Raw genomic sequence first — 13937 nt, forward strand, 5'->3', positions numbered from 1 at the left:
GAGGAGGATGATAAAGCAGCATCAGGACAGCAGTAACCTCTGGGGGTGGGGACAGGAATAGATGGGGGGGGAGACCTCTGGGGGCGGGGAGAGGAATAGATGGGGGGGAGACCTCTGGGGGCAGGGAGAGGAATAGATGGGGGGGGAGACCTCTGGGGGCGGGGAGAGGAATAGATGGGGGGGAGACCTCTGGGGGCAGGGAGAGGAATAGATGGGGGGGGAGACCTCTGGGGGCGGGGAGAGGAATAGATGGGGGGGGCGGAGAATGCACCAGGGGCTTTCTAGGTATGTGATTTCTAAAGCTGGGTGGAGGGAACACAGGTGTTAAGTATTTTCGTATATTTTTGTATGCCTAATATATTTCATTGTTTAAAGTTAAGACTATTTTTTAGAGCAGTTTTAGGCACAGCAAAACTGGGGGGGAAGACACAGGGAGTTCCTGTGCACGCCCTGCCCCCCCGCATGCACAGCTTCCCCACCATCAACACCCCACCAGACGGTACATCTGTTACCACTGATGAAGCTGCGTGGACACGTCATCACCACCCAGAGCCCAGAGTTTACATGAGGCTCACCCCTGCTCTTGTATATTCTGTGGGTTTGGACAGATGTATCATGAGCTGTATCTATCATTATCATATTGCACAGAGTATTTTCTCTGCCCAAAAGAAGAAAAATGTAGCTTTCGAGGTGTCTGTGTGACGTCCAAGCTAAGTGTCCGGTGGTCATGGGAGTGTTGCTGGGTCAGAGCCCCATCGTAGACACGGGCTACCCTGCGGGGTGAAACTGAGAGCCAAAGAAGGGAAAACAGGATTGAATCCTGGAAGCCACGGGCTCGAACAGAGGGGGAGAGAGGCAATGGATTCAGGCACAGCTTCAGCAGAGCAATTTATCTATGAAACCAAAGAAGTGAGGGAACCATTAGGTACTAGCAGCCTCACTGGGGCGTCACTGGTGAATAGCACAGGATTGGAGCAGCCCGCAGGCCTGACAGGTCAGGACCGGTTAAACAAATGAAGGCGCAGCCATTCGAGAAATAGCTTCAGATCTGTAAAAAGGGCAGATGTTCATAATATATTCATACATAAGGAACACAAGTTTTAAAATAGTATATTTTGTATAATTCTTTTTTTTTTTTTAAAGTATCACCCTGAGTAGGTGTAGGAAGCACTTTTTTTTTTTTAATTTATTTATTTGGTTGCGCCGGGTCTTAGTTGTAGCATGTGGGCTCCTTAGTTGCAGCTCACTGGCTCCTTAGTTGTGGCATGCGGGTTCCTTCGTTGTGGCATGCGAACTCTTAGTCGCGGCACATGAACTCTTAGTTGCAGCATGCATGTGGGATCTTAGTTCCCCGACCAGGGATCAAACCCAGGCCCCCAGCAGTGGAAGCACGGAGCCTTAACCACTGGACTGCCAGGAAAGTCCTTATAATTCGATTTTTATAAAAGATTTTGTTTGCACAGGGAAATCATGTGGGCAGATGAATTAAAATGTTAATATAATCTCTGGGATGATGCAAGGTTTGTTCTTTTTATTTATCTGCCTTTGTAAAGGTTTCTGCTATGAACACAAAGTACTTACGAATATGAAAAGAAGGGCCTTCCACTGGGAGCGGGTCCTGTCATTTCCCGGGACGCTGAGAGAGGAGTGGGTCCCATGGCAGGGAAGCCGTGCTCCGTCCGGGGCAGCCAGCATCTGGGCTCCACTGGGCCAGGCCTGGGAGACAGACCGGCACGTTGTCGGCCCTTCTCAGTGCGAGGCAGGCGAGGCGTAGGGAAGCCTCCCTGCCTGCGGGTCTGAGCGAGGGTTCCTCCGACACAGCAGGGTCCAGAGTTCTCTCCTTCCCTCGAGGGGTGGATTTGGGGGAGCCCCCGACCCCTCCACCCCCGGGACGTAGGAGACTCCACCCCTCAGGCAGACGGCTGTGCACTCCCCTTGCCCTTAGCCTCTGACGGTGTCTCCAGCTTTCTGCCAAGGTCCCCTTACACCAGCCTGGCCAAGACCCCAGCCCACATCTCTCCCCTCGACACCCCCCCTCACATCCTCTGCGAACACTGCAAAGTGTTTGAGAGCCGCTGGTTAGGTGCGACCTCTTAGCCACCTGGGTTCTCAGGTGTCAGACACCATCCACGAGGGCCCCCGGTCAGAAGATACACATAAAAGTCTCCCTAGGCTCCTTGGTGCCAGCAGCCCTTGGCCCTCCATCTGCGGCGTAGGGGTGGGGAGGGGCCTGAAGCACAGTCTTGGCCTCGGGCCCCGAAAAGGCAGGGCCGAGATAAAGGCTCCTGGGCAGGACCTCGCTGGGAGTGCGAGCCCAGGGGACATGAGACGGGGAAGGGGAGCCCACAGGAGGACGGGTGCTGCGCTGGTGACCACGCCACCCCGGATGCGGGCTGCTGCGGACCACGTGGGGGCCAGCCTGGAGGCTGGGCTGCTGCAGGGCAGGCACCAGGGCCGCTGGCTGTGGCTCGTGGCACAAGCACTGGGGTCTCTGGACAGAGGCTGGTCCACCACTGGACAAGTCTTCCACGACCTGGTTTGCTCGGCGCTCCCCCTGGTGGCCACTGGCATGAAACGCAACGCTGCGCCCCCACTCTCGAGGTCATCCGCTCGGGCCATCCCCAGACCTCTGCACGTCTGATATCCCGGTCTCCCTTCTCAGCCCCGGCACCCCGGCACAGCCTTCACCACCACCCACATGTCTGCGTAGACCCTTACCCTGGACCTCTGCCCTCCACGCAAAGGCAATGACTGTGCACAAGCTCTGCCCGTCTTGCAAACGGGGTCTTGCGTGTGACCCAGGAGGAGCGAGGTGATCCGGGGTGTGTGTGTGTGTGTGTGTGTGTGTGTGTGTGTGTGTGTGTGTGTGTGTGTGTGTGGTCTCCTCTCTGACACCAGGCAGGGTTTCTGCAGGATCAAATCCCCAGAGCAGCACGGACACAAGGGTCACAGCAGTGCAGCGACACCCATCCTGCACGCCCTGTGCCCTGATTTCTGATTTTGTTCCCAGGCCACCGCAAAATTCTTTTTACAAATAGTAATTTTTTCACCAATTCCGTTCTGCTTAAATCAGCCAGAGTCCTTTCCATTCGTGGCAGGCTGCAAAAATGGCCACAGGGATTCCTCCCCCCGGCCCCCCCCCCAGTTGTGAGCACAGGGTTTCGTGGTAGGTCGTTGCCGTGCTTCCCCACCTTGAACCTGGACTCAGTCCACGGGACACTGGCAGAGCTGACGCCACAGGGCTGAGGGCTGAGCGCCTGGGGCTTGTCCTCTGAACAGGGCTGAGGGCTGAGCGCCTGGGGCTTGTCCTCTGAACAGGGCTGAGGGCTGAGCGCCTGGGGCTTGTCCTCTGAACAGGGCTGGGCCGGCAGTCGACGGCAGAAAGTCAAGCAAACCCACAAGCACGGGTGAGGCCACCTCAGGCCACTGAGCACCAGCCATGCTGAGCCAGAGCAGAGCCACCCAAATGGACCACAGAATTATGAGAAATAATACGTGTTCACTGTGTTAAGCCACTGTCTTTGGAGTGGTTTTGTTACACAGCAAACGTGAGCTCATACACGATGTCTAGCAACGGAGAACCCTACCTGATCCACCTACATCCTATTCCTCTCCAAGTCATGTGGGTTTTCGCTCCTCCCTACCTCTTGGAAGCAGGCATTTTCTCCTCTATGTTTCAATGGGTGTCCCTGCAGCCATTTATGCCGCCTCCCATCTTTTCTCCAACCCGCCAGTTCAATCAGGCCACCCCCTCTGCTTCGAACCTTCTTACGGCTGCTAGAGGGCCTCCCCCAGCCTTCCTCGCCGCTCACTTTGTCCCCACACGCCGACCTTTGGTCAGGCAGGGCTGGTGCCGAGAGCCTGTGTCCATCACGGGATGGACGCGCTCACACATGCACAGACATGCGTAAAACAGTCTCTGCGCGCAAGCAGATTCCTTGCTATACCTGCATCTTGCGGCGGTGCGTCAGGGCATGGGCTCGGGAGAGCCTGCCTGAGATGAAGCCTGACGCGGGCAGTGACCACTGTGAGATTCAGCAAGTTACTTCCGTCTCTCACAGGTGGCTGCGAGGTTCACACAAGTTCACACACGTGAGATTCTTGGAAGTGCAATGGCACAGGACTGCACACAGTGTCTGCCTGGAATGCGGACGTAACCACCATCATCACTGTCACCACCACCATCACCACCGCCATCACCATCACCACCACGACCACCACCACCATCATTGTCACCATCACCATGACCACCACCATCATCACCACCACCACCATCATCAATGTCACTGTCATTTTCCACAAATATTTGTTGAGCACCTGCTCTTTGCCAGGCACTGTCCTAGGAGCTAGGGACACTATTAACAAGACAGATTCCTGGCTTGAGAGAGCTGACATTTTAGTGAGGTGAGTAGAGTGACAAGTAAAAATATAAACAGGGTAATTTCAGAAACTGGTTACTGCGCTGCAAAAAGCCAACAGTGCTGGGACAGAGAATGACTGCCGTGTCTTCGGTGCCTCTGTCGTTGCACGCTCCCCCGGCCACAGGGCCTTTGCACATGCTAGTCCCGCTCTTAGAGCATCCTCCCCTCCTTCATTACCCTGGTCAGCGGCCACTCATTTTTTCCCGACTTTGGTCCCGTCACCCCCGCCACAAGCCCCCCCCACAAGCAATAACATCGTCCACCTCTCTTTTGCGGCATTCATCATACCTGTGTGTTCATCAGTCTTGTCTGAAGTGTACACCCCGTGAGGGCAGCCAAGCCTCTCTCTCGCTGCTGTACCCCCAGCACAGCAGGTGCTTAACAGTTTTGAATAACAAACAAAGCTGGAGAAAAGACCAAATCTGAAGTCAAACATTACAGTTTCTTGAAATTTATCCGTCAGCTTCTGGCCTAGGAAACATCTCACAGAGGAGGAGACGCCTTCCCTAGACCCTGCCTCACACCAAACCCCTCTTCCCTGCGTGCGTTCCAGGTGTTCACCCTGAATCCAATCATAGAGAAACTTGGGATTTTTCCTTCTCTACCCTGGTTGGCTGGAGGCCTGGCTCTTCTCGCCCACGAAAGACCCTCCAGGGCCACCCTCAACACAAGAGCGTTAAGGCCCCTGGGGCCAGAAGTCAGAGGGAGACCAAGGGCAGCCTTTCCCCCAGGGTCCCTCTGTCTCTCCTTTGGGGCCCGATGCCCCACCCACTCTCAAGGGAAAGGCTGGTCTCACCAGCCCCAGGAGGAGCCTGGGGGGCTCCTCGGGGCAGTTTTCCTGGAGGAAGTGGGTGTAGGACTCATCTCCCTGCTCCCATCAGAAGGGAGCTGGGCTTCTGGGGGTCAGGGTCAAGTGGGCACCCGGGGACCCTGTGAGCTCCTGCGCTTAGGTTTTCCTCAGGCCCTCAAGTGCCCGTCACTGTGCAAAGGGCATTTTCCCCACAAGAATTGTGTGAGAAGGTACTACTCTGATCTTCAATGGATGGAAACTGGAGGCCCAGGAGGGCGAGGGGACCTGCCCAGGGCCACACAGCAAGAGTGAGAAGTACCTCGTTTGTCAAAGAAGCAGAAAAAACACATGCTCCCCAAAATGTTCCAAAACTAAGAATTGTACAGACCTTACATTCCGTGTGTTTACTAGCCGTTTGATGAAATGTCTAAGAGCAGAACCGTCGCTGGGGAGGCGCTGTTGACCCGGGGACACCGTCCACATCCGGGCTAGCTGACCCCAGGAGGGCGAGGAGCACGCGTCCCTGGTGGCCTGGGTCCGCCGCCGCGTGCGCCTCGATGCCTGGCTCTTCCGCGGTTCATCTGTGCGCCGGGGCCACACGCGATGGCCTGCAGGCCAGGTCCGGTCCACAGCCTAGAGATTAAGAATGGTTCTTACATTTTAAGTGGATTGGGAAAAAAAAGGCTATTTTGTGACACGTGAAAGCTACAAGAAACTCAAATTTCAGATGCATCGTACCGGCCCCGGCTACTTTCTGTGGCACGACAGCAGAGCCGAGCAGCTGTCAAAGGCGCTGCCGTAGGGTCCTGAACGGAGAAAGTGGGCACCGCGTGGTGCCCTGGATGTCCTGTCCGATTTCCTCTGACACGACGCTACAGACGAACAGATGATGTGTTCGTGACCGTGTGGAAGGAAGCTGGGATCCTCACGAGTAAACAAGCTGCTTACGTAACAGGCATCTGTTTCCCGAGAATCCCCCCCAGGTTTCACATCCTTCCTGAACTGACACGCTTTTGTCACATGCTGGCTCCTCTGACGGCGACTGAATAAATGTCGATGTGTGCTCTGCACCAACTTGTCTAAGAATTGTTATTTTAGCACATTCTCAGTGGGAGGATTCGCGTCTCCAAAATCCTGATGTGACAAGGAGCCGGCCTGTGACTGGAGAAGGGCCCCCCGCCTCAGCCTCGCTCACCACCCCGCACCCACCTCCCGGGGCTTAGATCCGCCCCCCCTATTCTGAGCCCAGAGACGAGGACCCTCGGCCCGTCTGTGCCAGGGGCTTTTTATTCTGCTCCTCCAAGAAGGCTTCAGTCTGAAGGGGGGGAGGGGAGCGGGGGGAGGGCTCTCGGGGGGGGGGAGGGAATTTCCTTACTTTCTCCTAGCATTTCCCCCACCTTAACTCCCCTCATCTGTTGTGTTGACTGCCAATACCTTCCCTAGTTGATGACCTGAGCTTTAGAGTTCTTCCTGTACCGAAAACACCTTGTTAAAGAATTACAAAATTAACAAGCTCACAGTGAAACAACATCAGCATCACCACCCCCCACGACAGACACTCCCGACAGGGAAGGAAAACCTGTTATCCCGCTGGACCAGCGGCGACATGCGTCTTCATCACCTCACAGACCCTCCCCTCCGTGGCAGGCACCTTGCCCTCGCGAGGATCCCCAGATCAGCCGCCCGCCCTGTGGTTCATTCTCAGCGCACAGCCCGCTCACCCACCATCTTCACAGGAACCCTCCAGCTGGAACAGAGGCAGGCCCGTCGGGCCCCCATCAGAGCCTCTGGCCACAGCTCAGTGTGCCAGGCAGAAGTCCTGTTGTCGCCCAGACGGGACTCTGGGCAAAGGCCCGTGACCTGCCCCTGCCTGGCCCACCATCTCCCCACCCCCACCCCACCCCACCCCCGACCTCGCCCTGCAGCAGGGGTGGGGCCCAAAGGCAGAAGGTGGGGGAAGGGGCAGCTGGGTGGGCCTCAGTGCTTCTAGACGAAGACAGGGCTCCACGTGCCACCTCCTGTTGAGGGACCGAGGGGAGGGCGCTGGCGAGACGTCCCTAGGAGACGGTCTCTACATGCCGCCGTCAGCGAAAGAGCTGGTCTTAGGACGCCAGGGCCTGCAAGGGTCCCCTTGGCAAACCTGGGGTTGAGGCCCCTCCCACCCAGGACTGGCCGAATCCCTGCTGGCCTATCTCAGCGGCTCATGTACAAATAAACAAGCAGGGAACCTGCAAAGTGCCCATTTGTCCATGTGTCCCTGAAGCCCTTCCCCTGGGGGTTCTGAGGGTGGTTTCAAAGCTTCTGCTCTTGGGCTCCTGCTCCAGCCCCCAAGGGGATGGCAGATCTGCTAACCTCACCTGCTTCTCAAAACTTGCTGCCTGCCGCTTGGCAGGGGGAGTCCAGCCGGAGACACCTGCGCACCAGGAAGCATAAAAGTGCACCAGCAGAAAGGAGGGGCTGGAAGGCCGAGGGGTGAGCAGGGGCCGGGGCTCCAGGCACGTGTGTGGGATGAGGAGCTCGTGGGCCCAGGCCCCGCCCAGCAGCCTGGCTGGCCAAACCCCAGCCCTGGCTTTTTTCTCTTTGGAAATTACTTGCCAGGTCTGCCTTCTCCATCTGTGAAACGAGGCCAATGAGGGTTGGTACGAAGATCAAATGAAGTAATAAATATTAGATTGCCACAAACCTTGAACTACAAGGGTCAGATCAATCCACAGGGAAAGGACGTCTGCAAGCAGGTGCCCAGGGCTCGGCCGCGGCAGTGGGGCTGGTCCTTTCAGAAGGTGTCCATACAGAGCCTGAAACCGGGCCTCGCCCCAAACCAAGCCTAACAGTGAGGAGCTGCAGGCTGCCCACCGCCCACGGCTGGGGCTCTTCAAACCACCTCACGCCCAGTAACTCGTTTCGTTCTCACCACCACTGACCAGCTCCGTGCCGGACGCGGACAGGTGTGGAGAGGTTAGGGATGGAAAGCGCCCAAGGACGCGCCGCTCTGCACAGGAGTCCGAGACCAAGACAGCTGCACCCAAGGAAGCGGAGAACAGCCTGCAGCGAGCAAACCCTGAGACGGGACAGCCTGGGAGCAGGAGGGCGAGGGGAAGCCCCAGGGCTCGGCCACCGCCGCAGCAGCCTCCGCTCAGACCCACGCCAGGAGGCTGTTCAGAAAGGACGGCACGTTCACAACCGGCCGAGCGAGGCCCTCTGTGCAAGGGGAGCCGGGGGCTCTGCCAGGCGCCCTGCTCTGCGTGGGCCCGAGCTGTCGGCAGGCTCCCAGCCTCGGCTCCCTCCTCCACAACAGTCCGGGCACTGACCGCTGTGACCCTTCACCTGTTTGGCTCCGCCTCGTCCACCGAAGCTGAGACTTCAGGGACCGACTGTCGTTTCCCGCCGTGCGGTGCTTTCCCAGGCGGGTCGCTTCTGATGGGACTTCCTCTGATTCCGGTGAGGACGATGCCACCTTGACCCCTCTCCCAAAGACAGCATTCCGGCCAGGGCTGTGACAGGCGAGGCGGCGCCTCGGGCAGGGCCCAGGACCCAGTGTCCGTTGTCTCCCGGGTGCAGCGGTGGACACGGGCGCTCCTAGGCTGCGCCCGTCAGCGGCGGGAAGACACCAAGCCCTCTGAGCGGCAGCGGTCTCCCTGGAACAACAGAGCCGCGCTCTGCCCCCGCAGGAGCGGGCACTGCCCACAGAAGCGACCGGAGGCGCTCGGTGCGAGCGGCAAGTCTTCCTCCGTCACCTCAGGAGGAAGCCAAGTCAGTGACTTCACACCCACGGTGCCCAGCTCGAGTCCCCTGCCATTCCCTGTGGGGACCAAGGCGACCGGGCCCCAACAGGAACCCCCTCTCCGGGCTCCCCTGCTGGACCCCAGGAGGGGCAGAAGGACGCCCGCCTTGAGGAGACGGGCGTGTGGGAAGCATCCCCCGGGCCCAGCGCAGGCGCCATTAAGGCGAGTCCTCACAGCAGGAACGGCCACTCGGCGCGCTCACGGATCAGCCCCGCGCGCATCTGTGCGCCCACGACCTTCCGGCTCGCCTGAGCACCGCTGTCAACCCGTGAATGTGTGGGCTGGTTTCTTTCTTTTTTATAAAAGAGATGATACAAAATCAAAAGATACACATGGAAACATAAAGCATTTGTTTATTATTGCTATAATCAAGGCAAAATCTCTTAAAACGATTGGCCTTGATGATGGAAATATAATCAGAACCATTAATCACGAGTTTACAGTTTGTTCTTCTCTGCTGTTCAGACTTCACGGTCTCACACATACCACCTACCACCTGACCTCGGTCGTACAAGAAGAAGAAGAATGCACTTGGAGGTCACAAAGCACAGCCCGGCCACTTCCCTAGGTACTGACTGCAGACCAAGCACTTCCTCGCTGTGAACCTGTTTCATCCTGTGTTTAAAAAACAAACGGGAGAGGGGAGGAGGGGCCGGAATGTACCCACCCCCTCGGAGGATCAGTGAGATGACACGGGTGGTAACTGAGAGAACATACAAGAAACCGCCCTTTACACTCGAAAAAATCATACAAAATGGGGTATCGCCAGTGACAGTGCTTACCACCCCTGCAGGGAGGGCAGGAACCCACCACGCAGCCCATGCTCCTGGCAGCCTGCAGGACAGTCACCGAGCATCTGAAATCCTGGGGCAGGGCAACGGGTGTTAACCACCAAGCCTCCAAACTCACTGAGGAAGGACCTGGCCTGACAAGCCACATCACAGGGACCCAGCCTTACCCTAGAAACACCTGGTCAGTTTTATTTACCTTAATATACATCTGTACAGGCAATAATAAAAAGGCTATTACACAACAATTCAGTGAGTTTTACCTAGTTTCATGAATAATGCATGCAGTTACAAATAAGAGGTAGAAACACTGTATTAAAGACCTAAAAATATAAACATCATATAAATAAATGTTCAAATTAACTGCTGGAATTTCATATAGATAAATAAAGTAAAAATTACATTACTTCGTCAAAGTAAAGAGAAACCATGTTTCTGTTTTTATCAATACACTAAATTAGATTAATGCCAAAGAGCGTCTGTGCAATTTGTCAGAGTTCAGATTATATTATCTAAAAGGATTAAAACTGGAGAATGGTTTATTCAAGTATTCAAGCAGGTAAGTAAGAGAAACGAAATAATGTACAACGTAGGCACCATTTCTAGAGGGATGTTAAGGGCCCACATTCTCCATGACTAGCTATCTGGTGAACTGTCAGGGTTAACACGGAAATGCACACAGGCTGGAAAGAGCTGCCCATTTTCCTAAGAGAAAACAAACCTCATTTTTCACTAACTTCATGTAAAATTCCACATCACTAGTAAGCCTTTAAGTCACCAACTTTGTTTTGGCCCTATTACAATTCTTGAGAGTATCTCTGGATTGACACTTGTTCTAATACTGCCCCAATAAACCTAGCCTTTAGTAAACCTAGGTCATAGGCATGAATGCACATTCTGCATGCACAGCAAAAGATGCAAACAGAAGCAGACAACCAGCAACTTAAAAATGTCACTGAGAAAACCTGTAGGTGTAGACGAATAGGTTAAGAAAATGCAAAGGTTCACACAACACAAGTTTTTACCACTTAAAAGTCCACGAGAGATTGCCTGTGAATTCTGGAAAGGGTACGTGTATATAATCAAGTAAAATATTTTAAACAAGTCCATTGTGCCTCAGTTAGTTTTAAATTGCAAAATCCAATACACAGTTGTTTTAATAAATTAGTGCAATATGAAAGATTTTAGAAGATTATTAATATGTGTCCATATTAGATCAAATTGAAGATTTCACAATTTCTTCCAAGAGACGTCTTTCATTCCTTCTTAAGCTATTTCTTCCTGAGCTGTTTATGGACGCGTGCTCAGACTCAGATAAACTTACCCCGAGTATCAAACTGCCTGGATGAGACGTGGCTTTTTACTTTTTCGCCTCAGTGAACGTGTGGAACCCCACACTTTGCTCTGGTGAGTGGCGTGAAGAGCCACTCATCGTTTCATTCCTAATTATCCTTAAGAATAACTGTACTGACAACTCCAGCTCTAAGGTACATTTATTTACCAAGTTCAAACTGAAAGCCAAGTGGAATACTCTTGCTTCCGCGTCTACAAAGAAAAAGGGAAGGGGTGACTTCTCTGATAAGGCAGGTAGTTTTGGGGTTGTTTTTCCTTTCTGAAACCACTGCTTGCTCTTTGGTGGTCGCCGTGCAGGAACCTACAGTTTCCTGGGGGCGGGGCGACAGGGTCCAAGCTGTGCTCCCCAACGCATCGCCTCACACCCACCACTGGTCCTGGCGGCAGGCCTGCTGCGGCTCACGAGGTCGAGGTGCTGTAGCAGAGGGCCGACAATCTCCTTTCAATACTAGATTTATCTAGAAATAAAATAAATTCATAATAAAAATCATTTATATTTTCAAAAGCAAGGAAAGAAGAACCAATGGAAAAAAATCTCTCACTCTCCACCTACACCCTCACCTCTGTTCTATCTTTGCCCCAGAGTTAACAGTTCTGAGTACTTTTTCTTCTTTCTGCCTGGTAATTGTTTAGCTTAGTGCTGCACAGTGGTAAAAGCTAGATTAGACGTCAAATGAAGAACATTTAGGTTTTAACAGCTAGTTCGCTCACAACTGCAAACAATTTTAGAACTGCCAGCCCCTCGTGGCTCTTCAAAATGTGGCATGACCACACCTCCGCCTCCAAGAGGTCCACCTCCTCCTCCTCAAAAAACATCACTGGTCTTTTATCTGACAAGTGGAAACACCATCCTGGTACCCTACCGGTCTCCACTCCGTTCTGTACACCAAATCTGCAGTACACAGGGTTTTCACAGGGCTCTTCGGTCACTAAGCCAACGAGGATTGAAACAGTTGCCTTTCTTATTGTTTAATGATAAAAGCAAAGTTCCCTGCATACACAAACACACCCACCTATACAGTCATGCAGTGTAGAAATCTAAAGACTAATGACAAAAGCCAACAGCTCTGTACAAGCAACCTCTCTAATCCTCACAACAGCTCGGCAAGGCAGGCATTGTTCCTCATCTTGTAGAAGAAGAGACAGAGACCACAGAAAGGGTGAGTGACTTGCCCAAGGTTGGGAAGCCAAGATGCAACCCCCAAGCTGCACGGTTCCAAACTCCATGCTCTGTCTACTGCACCAGGAGGAGACAATGCAAGTGCAACCAACACGCACACTACTTTCTAAGTCAACTCACATTTGTGTACATTTTCAATATCTGCTGGGTCCTGGAGAATCTTAGTTAAGCCTTCCAAAAGAAGGGCCGCCTTATGATAGCGATAAACAATATCTTCAGTCTGCTGGAACATCTCATCCAGGGCTGCAGCCTGAACCTGGAACCAGTCAGCAAAAACAAGAAGGTTCTCAGCTTTCCCATGAAAATACGAATCCATTCAGGCAATGCAGCTTTAAATGGAATCTGTCTAAAATTAATACGTTTTGACAAAATGATATAATCTATCGGGTAAGCAACATAAAAGAGCTTCTTGACAAAAGAGTTACTCTGCATTCAAACATAACCTTCTTGAACTCAGAGATTCATAACTCACAATATTTATACTTCTAAACTGGCTCTTCTATGACTTCACTAAAAAGTTTAAACATACACTTCCACACTAGTAACCTGGCATTTCACTAAAGTAGATCTTGTTACAATGAAATAATTAAATGATGTTAAAAGCCACTTATCAGCTTTTCCTTTTAGTCACAGAATTTTCTGGTGTGTGGGATTCATTCACTCAGAGGTATTTACTGGGCACCTGCTGAGGGTCGGCCCAGAGCATACGATGAAGGTGAGCTCCCAGTCCAGAGGGAGGCGTGGGCTGTGAACTCCAAGGGGTACATGGCATCACAGGAGGAAGCCCCGGACGGTACGGAACACACGCGAGAGGCATCTAACCCGACTAGGGAGGAAGAGGTGGTTAGGGAGAGCCTCCAGGAAGTGATGCTGAGGAAGAGCCATAAGGAAGCAGGAGCGAGCTGGGCAGGGGGAGAGGTGGGTAGGGCTCCCCAGAAAGACGGGCACAGTGTCATTCACGGGGTTATAAGCATTTGTTTCCCCAACAGCATCCTGATTTTCTCTTTAATCATTCACTGCCCAGACTGTCAGTAATCCAGTATCCTAATTTACTTGTCAGTATGCTCTGTCTCTTTCAAAGAGTAAAGCCACATACAATACGATAAATAAAATGGATACAGACAATCCAAGCCCTGAAAAGGAAGGAGAGAGAAATAACTAAATATAAGTTGAGTGTCTCCAAGCTTGCTCAGCAGCCAGGTCACAAGGAGAGACTTGTTGGAGGCACGTGGCTCTATCATCAGAAGAGACAGAAGCACCGTAACTCCGTACGAGAGGACGTCTTTCCTGGCACAAATTTCTACAAGAAAATCTGTCCTATGAAGTCTTAATTCGGTACAAAACGATACAATGCATATTATTCATGTCAACAGTTTAGGGCAATATAATGTATATTATTCTCATCAACAGTTTATATTCCAAAACTATTTTCATATGCCTTTTTATTATGATGGCTTTCAAAATAAGACCAAGGGGGTAATATAACAGTACAATTCGAAGTACGCAAATTTGAGAGGGAGAAGGAAGCTCAACTATGTTAATATGGTAAAAACTATAAGGTTGGTCAGTAATTAAATTTTTCCCCACTTAATTACTTCTTTGACAGTCCCTAATTTCATGTTT

At 52.7% G+C, this 13937-nt stretch overlaps 2 protein-coding genes across 7 annotated transcripts in view; both read right to left on the reverse strand.

The window, feature by feature from the left end:
• ALDH3A1 (aldehyde dehydrogenase 3 family member A1) overlaps window positions 1-8222 on the reverse strand; it is a 28970-nt gene extending 20748 nt beyond the window's left edge. Inside the window, exons 1-8 of one of the 3 annotated variants that reach the window (XM_061175591.1) lie at window positions 8133-8222; window positions 7895-8018; window positions 7569-7624; window positions 6791-6958; window positions 5950-6083; window positions 5600-5844; window positions 4710-4825; window positions 1582-1716 (exon numbers count right to left, since the gene is read on the reverse strand). The gene's annotated coding sequence lies outside the window, so the exon portion shown is untranslated. Of the gene's footprint in view, window positions 1-1581; window positions 1717-4709; window positions 4826-5599; window positions 5845-5949; window positions 6084-6790; window positions 6959-7568; window positions 7625-7894 lie in introns of those variants that run through there. The other 2 variants (XM_061175590.1, XM_061175592.1) reach the window with 2 other exon arrangements.
• Window positions 8223-9382: 1160 nt separating this feature from the next.
• The window catches only part of ULK2 (unc-51 like autophagy activating kinase 2), a 65732-nt gene continuing 61177 nt past the window's right edge, over window positions 9383-13937 (reverse strand). For 3 of the 4 annotated variants that reach the window (XM_061174800.1, XM_061174801.1, XM_061174798.1), the window contains 2 exons: window positions 12435-12570; window positions 10207-11592 (listed from right to left, as the gene is read on the reverse strand). In XM_061174800.1, coding sequence (XP_061030783.1) covers window positions 11534-11592; window positions 12435-12570 — 195 coding nt within the window. In that variant the 3' untranslated portion in view covers window positions 10207-11533. Of the gene's footprint in view, window positions 9609-10206; window positions 11593-12434; window positions 12571-13937 lie in introns of those variants that run through there. The other variant, XM_061174799.1, reaches the window with a different exon arrangement.

The sequence above is a fragment of the Eubalaena glacialis genome, chromosome 19 (genome assembly GCF_028564815.1).
Source record: "Eubalaena glacialis isolate mEubGla1 chromosome 19, mEubGla1.1.hap2.+ XY, whole genome shotgun sequence".
Classification (NCBI taxonomy): Eukaryota; Metazoa; Chordata; class Mammalia; order Artiodactyla; family Balaenidae; genus Eubalaena; species Eubalaena glacialis.